The 27873-nt window shown below is 32.1% G+C and overlaps 1 protein-coding gene across 1 annotated transcript in view; it reads right to left on the bottom strand.

Moving 5' to 3' along the window:
* Positions 1 to 8153: 8153 nt before the first annotated feature.
* LOC124540617 (neuromodulin) overlaps positions 8154 to 27873 on the bottom strand; it is a 233816-nt gene continuing 214096 nt past the window's right edge. The window contains exons 4-5 of the mRNA XM_047118285.1: positions 17746 to 17846; positions 8154 to 8975 (exon numbers count right to left, since the gene is read on the bottom strand). Of these exons, the coding sequence (XP_046974241.1) occupies positions 8868 to 8975; positions 17746 to 17846 (209 nt within the window). The 3' untranslated portion in view covers positions 8154 to 8867. The remainder of the gene's footprint in view (positions 8976 to 17745; positions 17847 to 27873) is intronic.

The following is a 27873-nucleotide window of genomic DNA, read 5'->3' as shown; positions in this document are numbered from 1 at the left end:
AAAGGTCTTCTTTCCAAATATAAATAAAATATAATCTAACGCTCCAAGTTGAGAGGACTATCTTCCTCTTAAAATAGATGTTGTGATAAATCACAAAACCAAGACAGGAAACCGATACAAACTTTAATGGATTATATCCTTTGTGACAAGCAGCTTCTCTATCGGGAACTTTTGTGAAATTATAATTGACTGAATTTCTTTTGACGTACATATTTTTTCCAGACATACATCAATCAATCCAAAAAAAAAGTAAAGTAAGAGCCTGTAAATTTCCCACTGCTGGTATAAGGTCTCCTCTTCCATTAAGGAAAGGGTTTGGAACACATTCCACCTCGCTGTTCCAATGCGGGTTGGTGGAATGCACATGTGGCAGAATTTCGAAGAAATTAGACACACAAATTAAACACATATATATATATATAGTGGTGCTTGCCTGGATTTGAACCCGTAATCATCGGTTAAGATGCATGTGTTCTAACCACTGGGCCATCTCAGCTCACAATCAAGCCAAGGTTTATACAAATATTCAAAACATTATTTATCATAGCTTTGTTCCTCGACGACCTCCGTGGTCAAGTAGTGGGTAAACCGGTTTTCATGGGCACGCCACTCTGAGGTCCCGTTTGCGATTTCCGAACTCGATGTATATAAAGGTCATTAGTTTTCTATATTGTCTTGGGTCTGGGTGCTTGTGATACCTTCGTTACTCCTGATTTTCCATAACACAAGTGCTTTAGCTTACATTGGGATCAGAGTAATGTATGTAATATTGTCTAATTAGTATTATTATTAATTATTATTAATCTAAGAAGATTTAGCAAAATGGGAAATTTGGATAAATTTTAGGCGAGAATATTATTCCGTTCATTTACTGGGATTTAAAATAACAGGTATGCCAGTGAGAATATTGGCCTGAAATGATTGTAAATCCGCACTTGGGACTGACGCAATTTTGTTAACTTACTGCCAACTCTAGGGGAATTCATATCCCTCGTGACCTTGAAAATAGGTTTATTGTTTAAAAAAATAATTCTTAGGTGCTCTTTTTAAGATAATTGCATGAGTTTTTACTCATGTTAGTAGTTTTCAGTTTGTGAACAAAATACGTCTTATTTATTATTGTATAGATAACAACTTCACACAAATTTTCAAACATTGTTTTACCCCTTTAGGGGGACTTTCGTAAAATCCGGTAAAAATAGCGGATGCAGTGGCCTACACCCTATAGAGAACCTACCAATATTTAAATTTATAGGTTATAGTTTCTTAGATTTCTTGATTAATCAATTTTTGTATTTTGATTTACTATACTTTTATACTAGCTTCGCCCGCGACTGTCTGTGCATTTAAATTTAACAAAAAAGTTATTGTTAAATTCGCAAGTTTTAAACTACGAATACTTATATAAATAGGTAGTAGATACTTTTAATAAGTATTAACTCATTAAAAGTATCTACTACTGAAAGTCCCATAAAAATCGATCCAGTCGGCCCAAAGATGAGCCGGAACAAACAGACAGATATACAAAAATTGTAAAAAAAATGTTGTTTTGGTATGGTATGTACCAAAGTAACGATTATTTTAATATTACAAAAAGATACTCTAAATTTATTATATTTATAGAAAATATAGATTTCAACAGTAGAATGTGAAGTTTTTTCCTAACTTTCTCACATATTGAAATATGTTTTGCTAATTTTATTAAATTAAATACAAAAAAAAAATATCAAAACTTTCATAAACTTCATACCAAAAATCTGTTTTCATAATAAAATCTACCTATATTTTGGCTGCTATTTTCAAATAAGACAGTGAGCGGTATAAAAAAAGGGTGGCGAAGAGAAAATTTGAGAGGAACATGTCGACATCTGTTAAGATATCAATATTCAAACGACTCGGGAAATTTGTCTCCCTTTTTACAAACTTTGGCCTACTTTGATGTTATACCCATTTTTGTGATATATTTTTTCTATCGTTTTTCATTGGAGTGCTCGAGAAATAACAGGGCTTTACTTGTGGGATTATAGATCTTAGAACATTGATGGCATTCATATTATGTGTATATATAGAAAAGAAGTCTTTTGTTTATGTATATGAAACAAAATTAACTCTTATTTACATGTTGATGATACTAGCAAAACGTTTATAATAAATTTGTGGGATCGGTTTTTCTTATTTCAAGTGAATATATAATTTTATTGGTTTCATTATTAGGATAATAATTATTTACAGCATCAATTATATTACCAGGTATATAAATCAAATCAAAATAAACTTTATTCAAGTAGGCTTTTGCAAACACTTTAGAATCGTCATTTTACAATTAAGTGAAGCTGTCACTGGTTCGGAAAGTAGATTCTACCGAGAAGAACCGGCAAGAAACTCAGTAGTTACTCTTTTTTAACATTTAAAAAATACAAAATCATGTTGGGTAAATATAATTATTTAAATTAATATATCCGGCTTGGAAGTCAACAGGTATTAACTCGACGATTTTTTATCATCTATAAAATCTTGTATCGAATAATATATAGCCTGTTCTCCTGAAGTATTTCCTTATCAAATTATTAATAGTCTATAATTCTAAAGCAGTGTTAACTGGAAGTAAAATTATGACATTAATTTAAAAGACTTTGAAACCGCTTGTTGATATCACCAGGCTTTCACTCAGAACTCCTAAGAAGACCTAAACCTATCGATCTACAAAGTCTTATAATCTTAAAATACCTAGCACTAAGTTACTGAAAACCTTCAAAGTAATTAATAGTAATTAATACCAAGATTTATTCTGTGTTAAGTATAATCAAAAAAACAAAATCATAATATACGTTATTCAAGTAGGCCTTTAACACGTAGTAGTTTTTTTTTATGGTATTGGTTGGCGGATGAGCACATAGGCCACTTGATGGTAAGTGGACATTATCACCCATAGACAACTGTAAGAAATATTAAGTAACTATTCCTTACATCATCAATGTGCCACCAACCTTGGGAACTAAGATGTTATGTCCCTTGTGCCTGTAGTTACACTGGCTCACTCAACCTTCAAACCAGAACACAACAATACTGAGTACTATTATATTATATTATGTCATAGTTACTCTTTGTCAACATTTAAAAATAAAGTCATTAATCTAAATCCGTCTTGGCCGTTCTGATAAGACTATAACATTCACATTTATCTGAATGTACGTGACGTAAAAGTTTCGTTGAACTTAAGATAAAATAAACAAACAGATAAAAAAGCTCACAACAAATTGCTTCGAAGATCTTCTAACTTGTAACTGGATCAAACTAGATAGGTCTAACCAAAGGGGATCAATACCCAGTACTTCTATCAGAAGTTATGCAAATACAGACATGACAAATGAACATGAAAAAAGATTCGAAACAACCCTTTTTATATCCTTGAAATAACAAAACGTAGATATGGATCAGACAATTTCTTTTATGATTATTATCTGAATGATAAACGTTTACATCAGAATATTATGATCTAAGAATATTGGTATGCTTTCAAAATAGAAGAAAAGAAAATTTTACCAGAGAATTGAGACAAGACATTTGCCCCGTATGGAATTTTATCAAATAACCTGAGCTGTGTAAAAAATTTAATGTCCCTTGTACCTATATTTTACACTGGCTTTACCTTTCGAGCTGGAACTCATTCATTCATTTTTCTATATTTATAATAATCATTATTATTACTGCTAGTGGTTCAAACGTGTGCATCTTAAACGATGATTTCGGGTTCAAATCCAGGCAAGCACCGCTGTATATATGTGCTTAATTTATGTTTATATTTCATATTATGCTTGGCGGTGAAGGAAAACATCGTGAGAAAATATATCTGCATGAATCTAATTTAATCGAAATTCTGCCACATGTGTATTCCACCAACTCATTGGCACAGCGTGGTGGAATATTTTCCAAAACCCCTTTCCTTAACGGGAGAAGCCTTAGCCCAGCAGTGGGAAATTTACTGTTAGATTATGATGAATGGTTGGTACCTACCCAGACTGCCTTGCGCAAAGCTCCACCACATGTAAAAAACACCATAAATATTCCAACACATCATCAATTACCTATAAGCTAATGTTTTGTTTGTATTTCTGACTGACTCATAAATCTTTCATCCGATTGTCAATACATCCTTCCTGTGTCAGGGTATTCGATTATGTAATAAAATACAGCTGATCATTTTACATTTATCATTGAATTCCAACCCCAAATTACGAGGAAGGGAAAGTTTATATGAGAGCGGATTTCTAATATTTTTATTTAAAAAGAAATATCGTGGAACACCAGTTGTTGGTTCAAAGTTGCTCCCGAATAAAATAACATACACAATAAAATCATTTAACACATTTTAAGTATAATAATTAGTGAAAAAATTAATTGTAGTTAATATTAAAACGATAATAAAAAATAAGTTGAACACACTATGTAATAGAAGATTTACGCTGCGGAAAAAGCTGAAGAAAAAAAATTTATCTAAATATTCATGTCTTATGTAAAATTACTTATTTGTTCCATTTGTCGTCGAAACGCTTGGCCCTTGGTGAAGTGGTACAAAAAGCTTAATTAAAAGTATAATATCAATCAATCAGCCCAATTCCGTCCACTGCTGGACATAGGCCTCTCCAATTGCACGCCACTGAGATCGTTCTTGGGCTACTCGCATCCAGCTCCTGCCAGCCGTCACTCCACCTTGCCCGAGGACGTCCTACACTACGTTTGCCGAAACGCGGCCTCCACTCTAGAATAAGTATAATATAACTTCGTCTTATTGACTCCACTGGTGACTGGAGAACTGGTTTATTTTTGCCCAGATGATCCGAATTGCGATTCAACGGGGAAATGCTGCTAGCATTCTCGCCACCATTCCACGCGGTCAAGATTTATGCAGTAATTATTGTTAATTTATATTTGTATATATGACTTACACTTAATGTTATTAATTCTTATGTTAATAGAAGATATTCCTTATGAGTCGATTTCTGCCTGTTCACTTAACAGTAAGCGGCGCCATGAGTTTGACACAAAAATAATATGTATGAGGGCGCATGGTACGCTGTTTATTGATACTTGTAGGAAAAGAGTATCAATGGGATTTGGGCTGCAGTCTAATGAAGCGTCGCGTCAAAGCGGGGCGGCCATCTTGGATCGACGGTTACATTCAAGGTTTCCCGTATACGACGAAACGCTTATATCCGACATTTTATTTATTATTTTGTAGATTCGGTGATTTATATATTTATATTGTAATCTGACTTTTATTTAATGATATAATTTTTTTTATATTCTTTATAAACAATAAAAGATTATTGATATATTGACTAGATTATTCTTTTGAGCGTTGAAGGATATGGAGTTTTATTTTGGACATATTTTGTTAAGCGACTTCAAAAAAAGGAGTGTTCTCAATTCGACCGGTATATATATATTTTTAAGTTTGTTCGCCGATTACTTCGCCATTTATGAACCGATTTTGATGATTTTTTTTTTTTTTGTTAAAAAGAAGATACTCCTGGAATGGTACCATGATGAGGATATCAGAGTTTGATGATGTGACCTTGAAGAAATCGAGGGGTACCCTCAAATTTTATAGGCATGTACCGTGTTTTACATATTTTCTGAAGTTATCTTGGTATTTGCATTTGGCAATTATAATATTATACTGCTGAGCTGATGATGAAAGCTAAGTCCTCAATTACTAGGAGTAACCAGATAGTTCTTTCAACATTAGTATATGGTTAAATCAAATTAAAGTAGTTTAAATCAAATTATTTTATTACTTTTTAGTGATCACTTTGAAGTCGGTGTTAGTTTTTAGAAAAAATATTTTATTTAGAGTATGGTGTGTATATAGCAATGAATCGATATTGATGACTTTTGTCAATTTAACAGTGTAATTGATTCGTTTAATTAAATATTTACGATTTTCTGAATAATCGTTTCTATATACGCGCACTCACATAAATAACCCTGATATTGGCAATTAAATGTCTATATGTACATATTTAATATGAAACATTGCCTACGTTCATACTGTCAATGATACTGCACACGACTTGTCAATAGGTTTTTTGACGTGGAAAGTCCTATTTCCTTCCTAGAAACTTGACCCAAATTTGCTTCATACCAAATTCGTAAGTGTAATTAACCGTGAAAATGTAACAGTCAGTCAGATATATTTCCTCAACAACAATAACAACAAGAACAGCCTGTAAATTTTCCACTGCCGGGCTAGGGCTTCCTCTCCTTTTGAGAAGGATTGGAACATATTCCACCACGCTGTTTCCAATACGTATTGGCGAAATACACATGTGCCAGAATTTCTACGAAATTAGACAAATGAAGGTGTACTCACGATGTTTTCATTCATTTATTTAAATTAAGCACATTTTAACCACTGGGCCACCTCGGCTTATATTTTATAATATTGGTATTTACTGCACAGATTAATATAATTGGATTAAATTTATCTCGATGGATGGCATTGGGAATAGATCTAACGGATGAGAGAGTTGCTTCCTGACGTTGATAAGGGTTGAAATAATACCTCACAAAACAAAGATTCGAAATAAATTTAAAATTTAAATTACTTGATTTTGAATTACTTGAATTTGAAAGCTTTTACGTTAGTCGGTTTAAATGTATCAGCTTATTAATTGATTTTTTTTTTGTACTGATCAACTCACTTTCATAAACAAATCTGACATATACAAATTTACTAAATAACGTCAAGTTATAATAAAACAAAAAGAAAATAATTGGAAAAAATTAAAACAGTTTTAGTGTAGCTTATTTGACCTTTATTCTATTTATATTGTTTTTGTTAAATAATTTGATAAGGACATTTGATATTCTATGTCTGAAATTAATAACAAAATAAATTATATCTATTAAATTATCTTTATGTAATAAAATTAAAATAAACGAAACCTTCGAACCTAATAATGAAATATATCTTGCTTGATTTAAGCTATGAGCTCGACCGGAATATCTATTATGCGACACAATTATGTAGGTCAAATCTTCCTAAGCCCACATCAAAGGCCGGATAATAATCGTCAACAAAAACAAAGTTATACTTCGGGCTCCGTCATTGTTATTCGTGTCAACTCGGAAACTCGATTTTACGTAACGATTATTATTATCATGATAAACCATTATCATATTCAAAGTTGGTTTGTTTTCTTGTTTTTATCAGTTTCCAATTCTGAGTGGAGTTCTTTTCGAATTTTCCGCCATGATGGAAAAATGGCTACCATTAATTTGTATTGCTCTCTTTTTATTTCAACAATAAAATTCTTGGGATAGATATTTTTACAGTATTTCCAAACTCCATGAAATATTTTGTGGTAAACTATGAAATGGTTTGACTATGTAGATGATAAGTGGTACCCTCTTCTATTGGATGTCATTGTTAACAGTATGAGCCTTTGGGTTGTGGGTAAAGTCTTAGGGGCCTAAGCTGTTCATTGTGCCTGTAATGTCATTCGCCCTTAAAACGTAAGAAGCAATACATTGTTCGTTGAGAGATTAACTGATTTGTGAGATTTAATGGCCATTTGAACTGAAATAGTTCACCTCAGTTCACCCAGGGCGAACGAAGCTATACGAAGCAGGTAAGTTGCCTCAATGTTTTTTGAGATAGAAATTATTAATCCTTACAGAATCGTCTGATATATTAGAAACTAGCTGTGGCCTCGAACTTGTACGCGTTTGAATTTAACAAAAAAGAAATATTATTTTAGCTTAAGTTACTCCCTATTATATCGGTTATCTGTCAGTGAAATTTCTGTCAAAATCGGTGCAGCTGTTCCAGAGACTAGCAGAAACAAACAGACAGACAGACCGACAAATGTTGTAAAAAATGTGATTTTGTTATACATATGTACCGTTTATTGTATTACATTTACATTGAGTAAAAAGGGGCTATTTTAATATTACAAACAGACACTCAAATTTTATTATAATATGTATAGATTAGTCAGAGTTGGTGTTGAAACAGTATTATTCGGTTAAGATTCGTTTGTTCTTATCACTGAACCATCTCGGTTAAGGTTTATTTTTAAAGATTATTTGTAAAATAAAATAAAACACATTTTAATGTAGGCGAATAATATATTTGATTCAATATAATTCTTAAATAACGGCAATTTACACGAAAAAATGGCGAATTTTCACATATTTTTTTTTGCATTGAAACGTTTGAGAAATAACACGGAATGTAATAAATAATATTGTTAATTAATTAATAATATTAAGCATCAGCGATAATGTCTAAACTACGTATCTTAGAACTACACTAAAATAAATTATTACGAAAAAACTTAAACAAAAATCTTTGGTAAATGAGATTACAAGCTGTCAAATATACGAACATAATTACAATTTAATTTTTATTTTCATGAAGTAGGTTGACCACTAATCGATATAGAAAAAATGGGACAGTTACCTACATAATAATTATTACAATTTTAATATAATTATTATTAATTCAATTCTCATCTTCTCTACATATCCGTAATCATTTTACACGTCAATTGACTACTTCTGATAATCGTCGGAAAAAAAGGTTAACATTCTTTTATTTTTGGTAGACAATTGACATAGCATTTATGAGTACATATATATCGTTAAAAATTAACGATATCTTTACCATCGATTGTATGTATGTCGAGAAACAACTGGCAGTGGATTCTAAGAATATTAAAATATAAACATAATAAGTGTTAAAATTCTTAAAGTGCAATATGTTTTATTAAATTATTTATAAATGGAATGATTCTATACGTCCGTTTTCAAGGGCATACATACAAAGGATTATCCTGTAATGAGAAGAATGCATGGCCACCCTAGTTGGTGGTGTCTTTACGCACTTTGTGACCTCGGAACGAGGCTTGGATCTTAGTAGCGGCTTTGTTGAGATCTGGATCTGCCAGATCAATCTTCTCTATGTCTTCCTGTGAAAGAAAAAAATATATTTAATTAAAGAATAAAAACTTGATGTGATAAAATTGAATCATAATTGGATTTCCATAAAAGCACCTGGTAATATTCATGATTCAATTTAAAGTTATTAGTAAACAAATTTTCCCTAAATATACTATCATATAATGACGATCAATTTAATTTTTAAACTTTATTTATCAAGTTAATTAGTAAGCTAACCCATTACATATATGCTGTGGTTTGTCCTGAAAATAGATACTATTATATTGTTTTATTAATATTATTAGAACATAGAAAAATATATAAGTAAAGTGAGCATTTAAATTGAATACAAGGTTTAATAATTGTCATATATTATAGTTGTCATCAAATAATTAAGGTATGTTAAGTAAAAAAGTAAAGAACATGTGGCAGGTTGTCTCGCGATGTTTTCCTTCACTGCCGAGCACGAGATGAATTATAAACACAATATATATTGGTGATTGAGTTTGAATCCGCAATCATTGGTTAAGATGCACCTGTTCTAACCACTAGGCTATCTCAGGCCATTAAGGTATATACATCATATTATGTCTTTGGTTAAACAAAATACATTTTTACTCAATAAATATGTATGTGTTATCTTGGAGGGTTGAATAAGAGATATCTTATATCAGACTAGAGATAAGTAATTATAATATCGTTCTATATTTAATTTAACTTCAAGCCAATCAACGATCTCAAAAGCTTTCAAATATTTTTAATTAGTGGCAACACTTATTAAAAATAATTGTTAACTCGCATTTCCCTTTCAGCCGAGTGTCATGCTTGTAGGTCAATAGCCTGAGGGCTCAGGGTGAGGTCAGCGATTTTCATTTACAAGGCATCCCTTTATAAGCAAATGGTAAGTATCAACAAATATTATTTCATTTTAGTTATAGCAGTAACTAAGTATGTATAGTATAGTAGTTTGTGCTGGCTTTACCTTCTCGAAAAGGAAGGGAGGGGGAACTTAATGATTAAGTTAATTTACCTTATCCTTACTTTACCCCTATCAAATTCTAAGGAAAATTTCATGATTGATTGAGCTAGCCTTGAATATTGAATGTTATAATTTTTTTAGGACCCACCGACTGTGCCGAGTAATAAATATAAAAGGGGAGGTTAGCAAAATAAAAAAAAAATACATTTAAACCGCCTACGAATGAATCCGTGTCGGTTGGAAATAGTAAAAAAAAAAAATAGAAAAGGATATGTGGGATATTTTTTTGGTTATAGCTTGTTGTAGATTAACTTTGTAAGATTACGAAGTATTTTATAGCTTTGTATATGTTACAATATAGCGAAAAATAATGCTTTAAATTACATATTTCCGGTTCACAATATTTCGACAGTTTTCAATCTGACGAGACAGATTGGAATCTAACGAATTTTGTGATCTTCCGGTGACAGATAAAATACTTGTATTTTTTACACTAAAAACTTTTTCCTGTCAAAAATAGTTTTACTGCTTTAGCAAAAACATGTACTAATATTTAATGTTCATTTAATATCTTATTTGTTTTATTATTAAGAATACTTACCCAAAATCTATTAAAAATGAGACGTAGAGAATTATTTTCTAGGGAGATATTGGTAAAATAAACAAAAAAGTGGCAAAACAAAGGTGTAGCAGCTGCCACAGGAACGCCAACTTATACTTGACAGTCTACATAACATAGCTTCACGTATATGACAATACGACCAAACCAGCGCTGGATATACTCATATATACATACGTATAAAAACCGCAACGCAGCCGCGTGTAAACCGCAATTCGCTGCACTAAATAGTAAACCGTATTGCGATATGGCAGTACAACAGCGCTAACAGTTTTTAACAATGATTTATCAATGTCTAATGGAAATCTATATCATTAGAAAAATATTTCCATTATGTTGACTTCTAAGCAGGATAACGATAACAATAACAACAACAACAACAACAACAGGCCGTAAATTCCCACTGCTGGGTTAAAGCCTCCTCTCCCTTTGAGGAGAAGGTTTGGAACATATTCCACCACGCTGTTCCAATGCGGGTTGGTGGAATACACATGTGGCAGAATTTCTATGAAATTTGTCACATGCAGGTTTCCTCACGATGTTTTCCTTCATCGCTAAGCACGAGATACACGTATAATATGATGATTTAAAGTTCTTATGAACTGAATAAAGTACGGAACAAAAATAAAAACAGACAAAAATCTTTATTTTTGGTGAATTTCTTCTTAAATTTTTAAATATAAAGGAAAAATTATTGGTAGAAAATAATTGTGCTCAAACGTTCTCATGCAATTTCAAAAACAGCCCAAATTATGGAATGTTATATTTTGTCCCGTGCCTTGGAAAGCACGTAAAGCCTTTGCTCCTATGACTACACTATTTCCCGTCATTAGAATTTCCTGTCCACCAGATAATGAGGGAGGGAGAAGATAAAATACTATTGTGTGTGCACAATTTCTTCTGAACTACATGTCCGGTACAAATGGCTGACATCGTTCAGAAAAAAATAAACACAATTGTGACAGCAGTGTCACAACCAATCCGCTCACGTCACGTACACTGTTTTATTTATAGAAAATAGAAATAATCCGCTGTAGTTGCGGTTTTATCACTATTGACGAAGCCTTAAAAGAACTTCAGTATAAAGTAATGTAATAAACAAATAAATATTGGACAACATCACATACATTACTCTGATCCCAATGTAAGTAGGTAAGGCACTTGTGTTATGGAAAATCCGAAGTAACGACGGTACCACAAACACCCAGACCTGGGAATCAAACCCGGGACCTCGGAGTGGCGTACCATGAAAACCGGTGTACACTACTCGACCACGGAGGTCGTCAATGTATAGAACCAGGAGATGTAGATTACAAAATAGTAGGATGAGTTCCTTCTATTTTGTAATCTACATCTCCTCGTTCCTTCACTTCAGTCGGCCCTATCAAGATAGCTTATTAAAATGGCAGTTCAATGGTTGAATGATTGAAACTATATACAGAGTAATAAGTTTGCAGATAAAACAACTGCAAACGATGTATCACGTACAGCAAAGGCCAGTAAAATTTAAGTAAACTTTTTTTATTATCTGGTTTAAAAGATCCTACAACGTAAAATATTATAAATCTATTCTCACAGACTCGAGTTATTATAGCTCGTAGCTGTCAGTTTGTCGCGTTGCTTTAAAAATACGAGCTCGAAATGAATTTAAAATTAGCTCGAATTTTTCACAAACGAATCCTTTATAGTAATTTTCGAAAGCATTTTTAATGAGTTTTTATTTGCTTGTCGTACTCGTTGTTTTAAAATTCTGCAAGTTTGACGTTTCTCTTACGAGTCTTTTTTCGTAGCACATTTGTAGCGTATGATTAATATTTCAGTCCAACGTTAAATTTATCTCTCAAAACAATAATTAACAGGTTTATACGATTAAAATTAATTCCTACTCGAAATAAATAGAAGTATGAATTTTTGAATTTAGAATCAATATTTTTTACTAAGCGCAAATTTTGAAATTAAAAAAAAATCAGTATACCAGACATAAAGAACGACGTAACTTTGTCACTTCCAAATAATGACAGTACTAGTTTTACTTTTTACTTCTATGAGTTGATAACATTATGTTAACATAATGAAAAGTGGAACGATATAAAACCTTTTTATTCATAAATAGAATTTACAATTTTTATTTTAAATATTCAGGAAGTTTATTATAATTTCATCTTCTGTGACTGCCATCTAGCTTTATTTAAGTGGAATTGCAATCAGTTTGTAGGGTACGAGCTCTTTTTGAATTACAAAATACGTCGCGTTCTAAATTTGAAAAAACGGAAGTACCGTTGAATAATGTTGTTATAAATATTAACTACGTGTTTGGTGGTTAGTGCAATTCCGTTTAGTCTACCAGCCATAACTCTACGTATATTCTACCGCCAAAATTGAAAGGTGACCGAGCCCATATGTAGTTATATGAGCAGGCAGGGCCGTAATGTCTTATTTTCCAAGGTTAGTGGTACATTTATTTCTTACAGCGCTAATGTTTGTGTAGGTGATTGAAGAGATTCATTTGCCATTCAGGCTTTTAAAAAAAATCACTCGCTGACCTATATATATATATATATATATATATATATATACCAACCACCACCACAAGTCTGTAAATTTCTCACTGCTTTGCTAAGCTACAAAAAAAACTGAACTAATAAAAGAATATAATTGAAACCTCTTTTCAGTCATTGTTCAAAATGAACCTTAACGTGTAATACATAGAGTTGAAAATGTATATATATTTTTTCAGATTGTCCTGTACACGGCTCGGCCAGTGGGCTATCGGCTACGTCACAGTCGATGGTGAAATATTACAGACTATACCGCAGAACAAGAGTTTAGTGCAGGCGCTATTGGACGGTTATAGAGAAGGATTGTGAGTCCAATTATTGCTTTATAGCTATCTGTGTGTGCGTGTATGTGTGCGTGCGTGCGTGTATGTGTGCGTGCGTGCGTGGATGCGTGTGTGCGTGCGAACATGTATGTATCGTGTGTGAATTTACATTTAATGAAAGAAAGATATCTTTTTGTTGATGAAAATAAATTGCGATTACATACATCTATGAAATTCTAATTGTTTCAAAACCGTTTAATAGGATTATGTGTATAATAATATTACATTGAAATTGAATTATTTACTTTTAAAATAAAAAAAAATACTGAGTAAATATTTGATTTCGTTAGTTTTGTAAATTTGGGGTAAAGTAGGATTTTATTAATTGATTTCACTGTGTGAGATTATTACGATTTTTTTAAATAACATCTAGAATAGTAGCAATATCTCATTTGAAGGAAATGTTAAGCCTACTATTTAGCCTCTAATTTCGTCTATAGCTTGTGGTCTTGTGCTATTAAGGAAAACAGTATGTGGTCAGGATCGAAACTGCGACATTTTTCCATCGCTATTGATACCGCCTCAACTTCTTTTTCTGTATTTTTTTTATCATACAAACTTTTTTTTCTAGTTATCTATATCCGAACGGTCGTGACGTAAATCCGGATTTGAGCAGTGCGATCATATCGCCCGCTGAGGATCACATAACAGTTACACAGGAACAGTACGAGTTGTACTGTGAAATGGGTACGTCTTGCCTCTCATTTATTGGTTATCATTTACAGCAACAACAACAACAGCCTGTAAATTTCCCACTGCTGGGCTAAGGTGGACACCTCCCTTTGAGGAGAAGATTTGGAACATATTCCACCACGCTGTTCAAATGCAAGTAGGTGGAATAACATGTGGCAGAATTTCTTTGAAACCTAACACATACAGGTTTCCTCACGATGTTTTCCTTCACCGCCGAGCACGAGATGAATTATAAACACAAATTAAGCACAATATATAGTGGTGCTTGCTTGGGTTTGAACCAGAAATCATCGGTTAAGATGCATTTTAACCACTGGGCCATCTCGGCATGGCCAGCATGTATATATACAAATTTTTTATTCGGTTAGCTGGATTAGGTAATATGTTTGGGTACTTGTCAGCCATTAATGTAATACGTGTGAAATCAGATAATATCTGGGGAAAAAAAAAATATTTTGCCAAATCTTTCTCGTAGATAACTATTAATGCCCTTAACCTTATATACCCTTCAGTTTTATACCAAAGATTTACTGTTTCACACGGCTTCCAGCATCCAACGACGCTGCTCCGTCCCTTGTGTGTCGTAGCGCTATGTTATATAATCTATATTTTATTCTTAATAAATTATATAGATCCAGAGATAAGTCAGCTCTATCTTCAGCTTTATATATGAGATATATACTTATAAAGGTTTTTTTGTAATACAAGCAAAGGTATGTGTCGTTAGAAGCTAATTTTGTTTTGTCAGATCGATGGGTATGGATATTGTTTGCTTTAAGCAAAAATCCAGTTAAATCCAGTTTTTTCTAGTTTCTCTGATTAGAAATTGTTATAATTTTAATATAACAAAAATAAATCGACCCTCATTCTCATATATGAGAATAGCGTAAGCAGAATTTTGTCTCATTATGGGGCAATAGCTGGCTGCACTTTGATGATCAGTTATGGAAAGATTCTGAGCCGCACACTTTAGCTTAAATGTATATAAATTTACTAAATTATTATGATTTAATAAAGAAATAATTTCAGGGAGCAGAAAAAGTTACTGCCTGGGTAGCTTGTCATTAATATCAATTAAGGAAATCAAAACCTTAATTGAATATGTATAGAGATCAAAATTAAAAACAATAAATCATGATCATTTATAACAGCGGTGTAATGCTCGCAGTATTTCCACATGATACCGCAATTCCGATTCTCTGCGATAAATAACCGGGATCCTTTTGTCGTGGTGGCAATTTGATGAGGTGTTAAATTTGATGACGTGTTGATCTTCTTGCTAACACACATTTTTTTTTATTATTGATTTCTTTAGAACCTATTCGATTTTTTGTATCTTTTACTTTAAAGGGTACCAAATGTTACAAATTTCACTCATTAATTTGGTGTAAAAGCATTAAACGAAAGGCATGTGCTTAAATATTTTTTTTATAAAGTATTATGTGTTTTTATCGGTTTTCATTTTCATTACGGTTTTCAACCACATCCTTGCTAAATCCAAAAAATAAATAAACTGTAGACACATATTTATAAAAACAAAAAAATATCTTTAATATTATTTTATATTTACGACAACTCTGTAATACGACCACACCCATAACAGACAACCAACATACTAATATCTGGAACTAAAGCGCCATTAGGGCTTAGACGCGAATTAAGTTTTTAAAATGACCACTTTCTTCAAGATTAAAGGCTTGTATCTTTTATAAACGGTATCGAGTATTTATTCTGTAATAGAAGTGATCTTAGCTGTTCCATCTTTTCACTTGTCTATTTATTGTTAATTAAATAAAAATTAAAACTATTCTATGTTATGGAAGTATCAATGTAGACACTAATTAGTATAGATACGTATTAATCATCTTTGCTAATATAAATGGGAAAGTAACTATGTTGCTGCTTGGTACTATGATGAAATTTGGTATAAAACTTAACCTCAAATGGTTTTTACTTTAAGAAAAAAAAAGATTAATTTCTTCTACCTTACAATCAACCCTTTAGACGAGAATAAAGCGAGCGATATCTATTATTACACATACCAGAGACACACGACATGACGATCACACCTTGAAAAATTTTCTCCCTACACAATAATATTTAGGCGAGTATTTTTACAGAATTTATTTTAGGTATATTTCAACCCACTGTGTTGATAATAATCATGATAATTATGTCCAAAAGGACATTGAAACTAATACGTTTACTCTCAAGGGAGACAAGCTGACTGCGCTGGAAAAATTATAGCGCACAAATGTATGTTTCTGTAGGTCACAACTCTCGTAATCAGATAGGACATTTAATCCAACACAACTGGAAAAAGTGTTTCCAGAAACATAGGAGTGTAATCACTGTTTGGATACACTTCGAAACCCCGACTAGTAATTTCTCATCAGAAAAAAATAGCTCACTGTTGGATAAATTGGATATTAAACTCATGATCAGCAACTCGCTGAACAAGATCGATAAAACCAGTATATGGCATAATAAACATTGGATTTTATAACGTTAATAACAATATTCTCAACAAATGGTAACTTATCCAACAAAACTGATGTTAAAAGTACTCTTCAAACAATTTTAATGTGCAAACTTTATACGATGACACATTACGAATATTTGAAGGTGATGAAAAATGTATAGACAAGATCAATAAACATACATTATGTAATAGACGAAGATATTCATTTTAAAGAAAATCTCTTTAAAGAACTAAAACGTTATACCAAAATCATTCTTAATAGGTAGTAGTCAGTTGGACGTTGAATGAGATGACCATATCCTAAACATTGCTCGTATTAATTAATATTTCTGACCTACTTCACTTGATACTGATCTATGAATGAGCTGTTCACTAAAATATAGGCTATATGTTAAAATTGGTTCTTTGATAATATCAAATTTTAACAATTACATCGAAGAATTGCATTGATTGCATCTGAATATGTAACTACTAATTGTGGTAGGTTTTAGATGTCATCATCATCATTATCAACAGCCTTTTTTCGTCCACTGCTGGAAAAAGGCTTCTCCAATAGCTCGCCACTCTAATCGATCTTCGGCTACTCGCATCCAGTTGATTTCAGATTTTAGTAAAAAGTAGCAATTACCCAGTACAAGCTTGCCTCGTACCACATTTAAAAAATACTCCAAGAACGTAACGTAAGACGGATGATAGATAAGATATTTGTAGCAGTATTGGACAGAAAGTTGATGTTATAGTACGAACTACTGAAAGGATCATTTAGAGGAAAATTGATGAGAAAAGTTTTAGGAAGCCAACATAAGAAATCTCTTATCTTCAAAACTGTACATAACTGTCCACATCAATTACGCCATTAATATAATTGCACTAAAATTATTGCCATTAGTGGTAACCGCAAAGACTATTCAACTGTGTAGGATAATAATTATACTGAAATGTTCTCAAACTAGTGAATCCTCTATTTCCTTTGGAAATATGATAATACTGCAATTCAATACGATTAGAAAATGTTAAGACTTAGTATGGCTTCAGATTTTTATGCTTTCTAAGTCATGGGAGTATACAATGTCAATATAATGATATGGTGTTGTTAAGACATTCCGGAGAAAAATATTTGAGGTTAATATTCAAGTATAAAGTACCTTATCTTGTTGTTCCTTGGTCTTGGTCTCTACTTGAGTCTGCTTGCGGGCCTGATGGCCTCGGAACGAAGCCTGGATCTTGGTTGCTGCATTGCATAATTCTGTAACAAATAAAAATCAGACGTTAAATTTTTCAATGGCAAGACTCAATGGAGTGTGAATGTGAGTGTTTCATGTACGTTTTATTAACTAATAACAACTAATGAATGAGATATCAGTATCTTTATTTATCATTATATAACAAAATTTGACAATTATAATTAACCGTGCTTTCCCAGGAAGAAGCAATATATCAATTTAATTAACTTCAATGAAGACCATTGACCAAAATTATTTGGTAATAAAATAAAGATGCAACAGTCATAAATAATTTTATTACACACATTATTTGAAGTCTTTTAATAAAACAATGTTAGTGATAGTGTTTATGATCACGCGGACACACATACACATGTTAACAACACGCACACATATAAAGTACACGATAGATATTTTGGAAATATATTTAATATAAACACACACATGCTTAAGTCTGTTACATTTATAAGACGTCCGTGAAATCAATCCAACACAGTATACCTTTGAACATGTTCTGTACTGCTCAACAATTTTTCGGAACTGTAATCTATCCTTACAAAAAGCTACAGGGTTCTGGTTTCTCAATCGTTTCATTTTTGTTGATACTTCAATATTTAAAATTAAAAAGCAATAGCGAGATTTAAAATACATTTAACGCCATCTAGCGACGGAAAGCTTACTTAATTTTTTTTTGAAATAAGCAAAAATATTCTAAGCCATAAATTTAAGGTTTGTAAGGTAAATGTTTAGGTTAATATGTAAATTTAAAGGCCTTGCGAATATTTACGGGCCAGCTGAAGTTTATATCCACGTTAAAGCTTAATTAGATGCAGAGGTCAGACGGCTTAGTAGAGGGGTAGATAGAGCCTTATTCTGAATTGATCTAATGTGATAAAAATTGCGGGTCCTTTATTTATACAAGATTTAAATGTACCGTCTGAATAAGAATACCGAAACCTTTCCACGGATATTATTATATATATCATTTAAAATGAGTAAATTGATAATGAGGACCCACCACCGAAGATACGAGTAGACATTTCAAGGAATATTAAGTATCCCTTCATCAATGCGACATCAATTTCGGCACCTATTATGATCCTAGAGCTGATTCTGGTGCTGCTGTTTGATTTTATAATAATATTATGGAATCAGTAGACGGTGCCTACCTAGATGCAAATGTCCGAAATCCCACAACAAGCAGTTATACTTTTAAATGGAATAGTTATAGTTGTATAAGTGTTCTAACTTTCAGTTCTACTTCTCCCCCAAAGTTAGAGTAATAAATGACGTCAATCCATCAGAACGTCAGAAACTACATCGAGTTGATTAATAAGACTTGTTATGAATTTCAACTAGGAGAAATTCACTTGAATTTAGAGTATGAAAACCTTTGCTAAATTTAAGCCAAATACAAATGGACATATTTCATAATATTTACAATAAACTCTAATGCATATTCATGACTCATTTGTCTTTTTGGAATTAAGCTACAAACAATGGCGTAAATTGGTTCATTTTTGGCTATGATTTTTATTCCATCAATCATCTGTTCTATTATAAAGTACTTGTTACCAAACAATTTTTCGTTCGCCCATATGTCAATACTGTTCCATCTGTTATCATCATGGCGCCCAACAAATACGAACGTCTTTTAATCCATCCACGTCACAAACCTTTTGAGATCGCAATCAAATGTCTATACAATAGTGTAGATATCTCTCACAAAAACGTCCTGTGCTTTAATTCATCAAACGTTTCTCAGGTGGAGTCTTGAACATGACGTAATCCGATCTGACGTGGGACTGATTACTTCGAATTCCAAACCCCTTTCAGTATTTCAGATTTGTCAGGAGCGAATCCAGCTGTGGAATTTGTCAGGGAATTTCTTCTACTAATACATTTTCGTGAAGTACTAATATTATCTAACCGTATAATAGACGTATAAAATAATTTGAATATCTGATTGACCCAGTGAAGCTGAGATGGAATTGGAAAGAACAAGTCAATCGATCATTTCGGGTTCAAAGCAAAGTGGCGCTAAGATTTGATATGATTTGGTTCTTCTTTTGTGATTTAAGTGATATTTCACTACGCTACTAAATCAGAAAACAAAAATTTTCAAAGCCTTCTCTTCAAAAGTGGAGAAGGATTTTATTCAACATTAAAAATTTTTTTCCTGACTTTTCTTCAAATCTAGGGAACATATAACTTGTTTTTTTTTCAATTATTGAATTGTATTTTTAATACCTTAGATCTCATTTGATTGATTTTCTTAAAAAGATTGTCAGTTCATATAAATAGAAGACATTTTCTAACTGTCAGTGTTTGGCGTTATCAGTTCATTTGAATTTATCAGCAGCAAAAAACGTGTTCGTTTTTTATATCAGTGTATAAAATATAATGCACCACGTTATAAAATGACTAGACAATACAAATCTTGACCATAACTCACCAGCTTGTACCTACTTAACAAATTACAAGCTATAGCTAAATAAATCTTATTAGCAATTGAATATGGTTGAATATTCTTTGTGTTCAGGCAAGTGGCACGGAAGGCACCATTTATCATTGTAATGTATGTCGTAGAATGAAAAGGTGGTTCTTTCGCTTTTTGCCTTTTTAGATGAATTGAACTTTTTCGGATTTACTGAAAAGCCGACAAGTTTCGATAAGGCTGATGGATAGTTTGCAGGTAACATAATAGGCACGGCAAATTAATGAAAAAGATTCTATGAAAATAATGTACATTCATTTATTGATAGAGGTTTTTCTTCGTGTGGAGCCTTTTGAGCGTAAAAGAAACTGTCACATTTTTTTCATAAAATGCCTGAAGTCATGCTTCAAATATAAATTAAACATGGTCTAATACGAAATTGTCGTGAAGGTTAGAACAACATTAAAATTGGTTCATGAGCAAAAAATGTATAAATGAACACACGTACGTATAGCTGTCTCTCTCTTTTTGACTCGGGTGTTGAAGTAAAATGTAGAATACATTACACAATGGAACAGAATGGAATCTGGTAACTAGAACAGAAAACTTCTGCAAATAATTAAGTCAAGTCTCAAGTTGTTCTGAAATCGTGAAATTAAATTTTCTTTTACTTTAAAACGTACATTTACTTAGAACAAGTTTCTTTTCAGTTATTTAAACATTGGAACTGTACTAACCTAGGTCAATGAATCAATTAGTATATTATATACACGTAAAGTAGCAGCCCGTCAATTTCCCACTGCTGGGTTAAGGCCTCCTCTCCTATTAACGAGAGGATTTGGAACATATTCCACTACGCTGTTCCAATGCGGGTTGGTGTAATGCACATGTGGCAGAATTTCTATGAAATTAGACACACGTAGGTTTCCTCACGATGTATTTTTTCACCGCCGAGCACGAGATGATTTATAAACACAAATTAAGCACATATATATAGTGGTGCTGGCCTGGGTTTATACCCGAAATCATCGGTTAAGATGCACGCGTTCTAACCACTGGACCATCTCTGCTCTACACATATATACATATACATATAAAAATGTATATAAAAGATGAATAAGGGACTTAAGAACTTAGTTCCCAAGGTCAGTGGCGAATTGTCGTTTTAAGGAATGGTTGAAAATTTTAACATTGTCATTGTCTACAGCCGGTGATGAGCGTAGCGTAGGTGCTGACCATCAGGTGGCCTATATGCTCAGCCACTTAACTATACTATAAAAAATGTTCCTACGTCAGCAGTGATCGACAATGTGAAAATTATATTTTTTTTGTAAGATTCTACCATAAACAACGTAACTTTGCGCTATATATATTATATATCACAGCATATCCACTTCAAGGCCGATCAACCATTTGATATGACCATCGTAATATAGCGTCAAGCGGTTTTTATAGTATTGGACCTTATTTAACAATACATTGATTCCCCGCTTAATTAAAAACGTATTGAAATCACGTAAAATCTTTCGGCGTCATTTTGAAACAAAAAATGATTTCATTTTAAAACTTTGCACAAGAATTCGTATATGTATTTGTTGCAAAGTGATGTTTTCCTTCCTACGAGTAACATATCTTTAATATTCGATTTCGCCGTTCTGTCAAAAGGTCATTGACATTATGGAAAAATATAATTTGTTCAAGTAAGCATTTACAAAACTATAATATACCAATGCCTTACTTGTTTTGAGATGAATTATAAACACAAATTAAGCACTTGAAAATGTAGTGCTTACTTTGATTTGAACCTGTGATCATTCGTTTCTAACCACTGGGCTATCTCGGCTCTACAAAACACATATTTTCACTTAAAATATAAGTATATCAAAGCACTTCAAACCACAATTTTGCGGTAACACTATTGCCACACAAAAGCCTCATACGAGGAACTCTGGTGTCGTAAAATATTCAGATATTTACTTGGGACCTTTCTTGTCGCCTTTTGTATTGTAAGGCAGAATATTTTGTGGTTTAAGTAGGGATTTACGTAGTTTTAATAGAAGTTTAGGTTATAAATAACTTGTGACTCAACAAGGGCGGATTTGATCGAAGAGTTTTACGCTTAAGAATACAAGCCTATTTTTTATTTTGTTAGTTTTAATAATAAAAAAAGGAAAAAAATGTTTTATTAAACATGTTATGAATATAAACGCAATGTCAATGGACCACTAACTCTTCTTTTAGATTAAAGATATCTTAATACTTAATTATTACGCAATATTTAATACTCAAATGTTTTTTTAGAAGTAATAATTTTATACTTTTTTTCATATAGAAAGTAAAGTTGAGCGTAATTGTCAGAATAATAAAAAGAGAAAAAGTTTTTTTTCATTTAACATATCATTACATAAACGTCCTTTCAAGGTACCACCAATACACCTTTTAGAGGAAAGACAGTTTAGAGATTTTTTAACGAGATTTCAGATTCCGAGATACTCGTTTTCTTATAATACTGTTATGAATTGAAACTCAATTTTTATGGTAAGTGGTGACCACTACCCATGGACAATGGCACTGAAATATTAACAATTCCTTGCATCGCCAATGCGTCAACAACCTTGGGAACTAAGATGTTATGTCCCTTGTAGGTACACTGGTTCACTCACCATTCAAACCGGAACATAACAATACTGAGTACTGTTGTTTGGCGGTAGAAAAATAAGTCACCAAATGAGTATTGCAATCGTCCAAGACTATTATATATACTTGACTATCTGTGCCCGCGACCTTGTACGCCTTCAAATATAACCAAAAAAAATGATTGTTGCCGATGTAACTCCCTGTTATATCAGTTATCTGCTGTGAAAGTCCTGTCAAAATCGTTCCAGGCGTTCCAGAGATTAGCCGGAACAAACAGACAGACAGACAGACAAAGATAAAGACATTGAGTAAAAAATGGCTATTTTAATATTACAAACGGACACTCCAATTTAATTATATGTATAGGTTATTAAAAAAATATATCAAATATCCATGAATGTCTAAGTAAAAGTTCATCTGAAAACTAGGTCGATTGCTCTTCAAGCTACTGAGAGCATATGGAGACTTCCATTATGGAGCTGTGCATCTTAGACGCCTTTATTAGATTCATCAGTGCATACATAACAAGCCATACTTTCATAAACCTAGCAATATTTAATAAAAAAAAAAATTATCATAAGTGTAATAAAACTACTCACATAATTTATTTATGTCACTATATTAATCTTCCAATCGATACATATATTATTTAACCGATTATTGTATATAATTATATCCTTTTACCATCTACGAATCTAGCTTTCTTCTCCCTGCCCGTTCAAAATCCACCGCCTTTTGTTTTTCTCGTGCCAGGCAGTACCAGCTCGCCGCACCACGCCATGAGAGGAAGTGGCGGGAGTCCCACAATACGGTGTCGATAACCGAATCAATAATTATACTAATAAATGTTATTTCAAATAAAAACGTATTTAAAAATTAAATCCGTACTAAATATTATTATTTCAATTTAAATTATATAAGTATATTTAAAAAATCATGACATGAGTAATAATTTCATACATTTTTTTTCATATAGTATGAAAATTTGAGCGTAATTCTCAGACGATTTGATATCACAATGTTGTTTTTCAATCACAATATGGCTTCTCAAAGATGACGTCACACAAGTGTTATTTTTTTTAATCTATATTTCAATAGCAAAGAGTAAAAAGTTGTCAACCGTATTATGGTGGCCAAAATTTTTTTAAAAATAGAACGTTATTTTTTTCGATCGAACGAACGCTAGTGTTAATTAAATTAAAACCACTTGAACCTCGTTTAGAAATTATAAATGCTTACATGTATTAAAATTACTAGGCTTTACAATTAATTACCATACATTAACAAATTGTTGTATTTACTTGTACGTGTTGAACGTACTGATTTTCCAAACTAATTTCATCCGACGTCATTAATACGAGTGATCTAAACTGATTTGGTTTTTTTTTGTGACTCGAATCCGATTATTTCTTATAAAAAAAAAAAATAATAATAATGTCACAACTGGTAAAATATTTTTGTTAGGTTGAGTTAAAAGTTGTTTTTTTTTTTTTTGACACATGAATAGAGTACTTATTATCTTCGACAAAAAAACCAGAGTCGTGGAAACGCCTCGAACTTCTTCAAAGTATACCAGTTATACGATGAAATAGGTCATATAACAAACCGTAATTGTTACATTATCGACTGTTAATGGTCTATGCATGACAGTGCTAAACTTCAAGTCCGCTGACGTCATCGTCGTAATTACGAGATTTTATTGTATTTAAATTCGATAATCGAAAATTAGAATTGTCGATGTTCCATTTTCGAATGCCATTTTAAAACTGTCGTTGGATTGTTATAAGTGTTTTCCATCCAGAACCGTTTGTACAGACACTAAAACTAAAACTTTTTTTTATCGTATATACGGTCGTTGAGCCTAAAATATTCTGCCAATATCACGTACGATACGCGATGAAATGTAGGAATAGTTAGCCATTCTTTGTATTGTTTTTTTTCTTGTAATGTGACACAAGTAGTATTTTAATGTATAATAATTATTTATTTTATGTACAGTTTTAGTTTTAATTGTCCAACTTTATAGATAATAATTTTGTAAATAAAAAGCGAAACTGTAGTTCTTAATAATATTTTTGAAATAGTTTATTATATGGCAACTCCTCTTTCTGTCACAAGGAATTCAAAATTTGAAAAAAGAACACTAAACTTTCAGTCAGTCTGAATTAAAATCCGTATGATATAACTTCTATTTCATTACTTATAACAGCAAATATAATTTTTTTACGTCAAAATATGTTATTTCCGTACACATTTCACTCATAACTTTTGCGTAGGAATTAGGGGGCGTGGAGTGCTTTGAGGCTTTGATATTAAAAAACTTTTCTTTATTAACGTTACTTGAAACAGAAGTTGATATCATTGCATTTTATACGTGAATATAAAAATTAATAAGGAAAACTGTTTTCTTTTTAGTATTTAACTAGCAATCCGCCCCGGCTTCGCACGGGTGCAATGATATGACGTCACAGTAGAAACTTCTAAAATTATCACTGTTTCTTTACTAAATTGTCCATGTATTATATATAAAAACCTTCTTCTCGAATCACTCTATCTACTAAAGAAAACCGCATTAAAATCAATTACTTTTTTAAGCTGATGATTGTGATGTCTGATGTGTTGAGTATATATTGTGATGAGTCTGATGATGATTATTAAGCTGATGGCCCAGTGGTTAGAACGCGTGCATCTTAACCGATGATTGCGGGTTCAAACCCAGGCAAGCACCACTATATATATATGTGCTTAATTGTGTTTCATCTCGTGCTCGGCGGTGAAGGAAAACATCGTGAGGAAACCTGCATGTGTCTAATTTCATCGATATTCTGCCACATGTGAATTCCACCAATCCGCATTGGAACAGCGTGGTGGAATATGTTCCAAAAACCCTCTCCTTAATGGAAGAGGAGGCCTTATCTCAGCAGTGGGAAATTTACAGGCTGTTACTTTACTTTACTTTACTTTCCTTTTTTAGTTTTGAAGATTTTAGCATACATAGGGATATAGGGACAGAAAAAGTGACTTTGTTTTATACTATGTAAAGATATTTGAATATTTAATTAATATTCAATAATTCTCCGACTGACGTGAAACTATGACTTTTGGATTGGATGTGGTTAGTCTGTTCATTAGTACTTTTAACTTCTAAACTAAAAAACAACTGATTATAATGAGTTTTGGTTAGACTCAATTTATATTATAAATGCGATGGTTAGCCTCAATCTATACTTATACTATAAATGTAAAAGTCTGTTTGTCTGTGGCTGTTGTTGTTATCTATCATTACCAAAACAATGTACCGAATTTAATGGAATCTAAAGTAAAGTCAACTTAACCCACGAGGCAGGACAAATGCTACTTTATAAACGTAACACCTGACAAACAATCCCTTAATCGAAAAGCAGGCAATTACTAGAAATTTCTATGTTACATTCCATAGTAAAGTTTTTAACGTATAAATTTTCTCAAAAATTTTGTCAATAAAGAGTTTAGGTCAAAAAAGAGGTTGTATACAACGTTACCAATACCATCAAACCTTTGAGTTAATTTCTTTAGACTATACACATACATATAAATACATACGTTAGGTTATGATTTAACTTTTTAATTTCTGTATTTTGTCCCTTTTGCTGGAAATGACAATGCCGTTAAATCCATCTCCCTTATTCCCCTGAAAAGAAAACCTACCTACGGGAGGGGCAGTGGAGCAACGGACGCGGCCGTCCCTCCGAATATTTGTCGATAGGGGGTAAAAAACCCACATAACCCAGTTCCCCTTCAAGGGGTGGGGTATGTTTTATTTACCCTTATCAAGTATAGATTCAATCTACGTTAAATATAAAGGTGTACGTATATTGTTTCTATTGTATTGTTTTTGGACTGATTTTCGAAATATTCGGTTTAGACATTGTAATGTTCACATATATAATTGTAAGATCGTTTTACAAGTTACATATAAATATATATTACATTTAAATATCCACTCGCCGTGCTCACACACCGTCTTCACCCGCGCCCAAATCATATATTTTATATTCCCTCGCTCTCCGCGCTGTGTGTCACTCGAGGGGACAGATACATAAATACACAGATAATATATATAACCATATACAATATAAGTCCAATAATATTTTTTATATTATTACAGATCTGCGTACACTACAGACATTATACAGCGTTCTATAAGTAAATTTACGTAAGAATTATAGTATATATTATATTATGCGTGTTGTAACTTTTCTACTAAAGCATGACTTGATAAACACTGTTGTTGGGTACCCCGCTCATCCACCAAGACAAACAAAGCTACCAAAATGGTTTAAACAAATATCCCAAAAGTATCTTAAATTGTATGTTATATACTTGTAAGCAGCTTTTTATTTAAATGTGTAATGGAGGTATGATTATATTATTAATTATTTATCACTACATATTATAAAACAAAAAACCCTGGCGCGTCTGTCTGTATATTTGCGATAAACTCCAAAACTACTGAACAGATTTTCATACGGTTTTCACTATTAGATAGAAGGATTCATAAGAAATATTTAAGTTTATAATTTACTAAAGTTATTATGTAAATAAGTTGAAATAGAACTACAATTGTTAAGCATGTCGAAAAAAAAAACAAGAAAAAGAATATAAATAAAAAGTAAAAATATTTTAAAAACTATTAGAGACAATAGATCTTTAGTATAAAAATTAAAAAAAAATATACTAGTATGATCCTTTATGCAAAACCGTTAGTTAAATAAAAAATAAAAAAGTGCTATTATAAAGGAGTCTTTATTCTTGTAAAGTCAGGTCGAGTTCCTACATACGAAGTTTCGAGAACAGAAAATAAATTACAAAACGCTCAAACTTATGTTCAAGTCAATTAAAGTCTACCGTCTGTGTGACCTGCTTTCGATCTGTTGAAAGAATTTCATTGGAAATAACGATTTTTTTCTTCCATTAAATATCAAAGATATTCGAAT

This window comes from Vanessa cardui, chromosome 26, assembly GCF_905220365.1.
Source record: "Vanessa cardui chromosome 26, ilVanCard2.1, whole genome shotgun sequence".
NCBI classification, from domain to species: Eukaryota; Metazoa; Arthropoda; class Insecta; order Lepidoptera; family Nymphalidae; genus Vanessa; species Vanessa cardui.
Note: the sequence above shows the minus strand (reverse complement) of the source record. Positions and strands in the feature narration are given on the sequence as shown.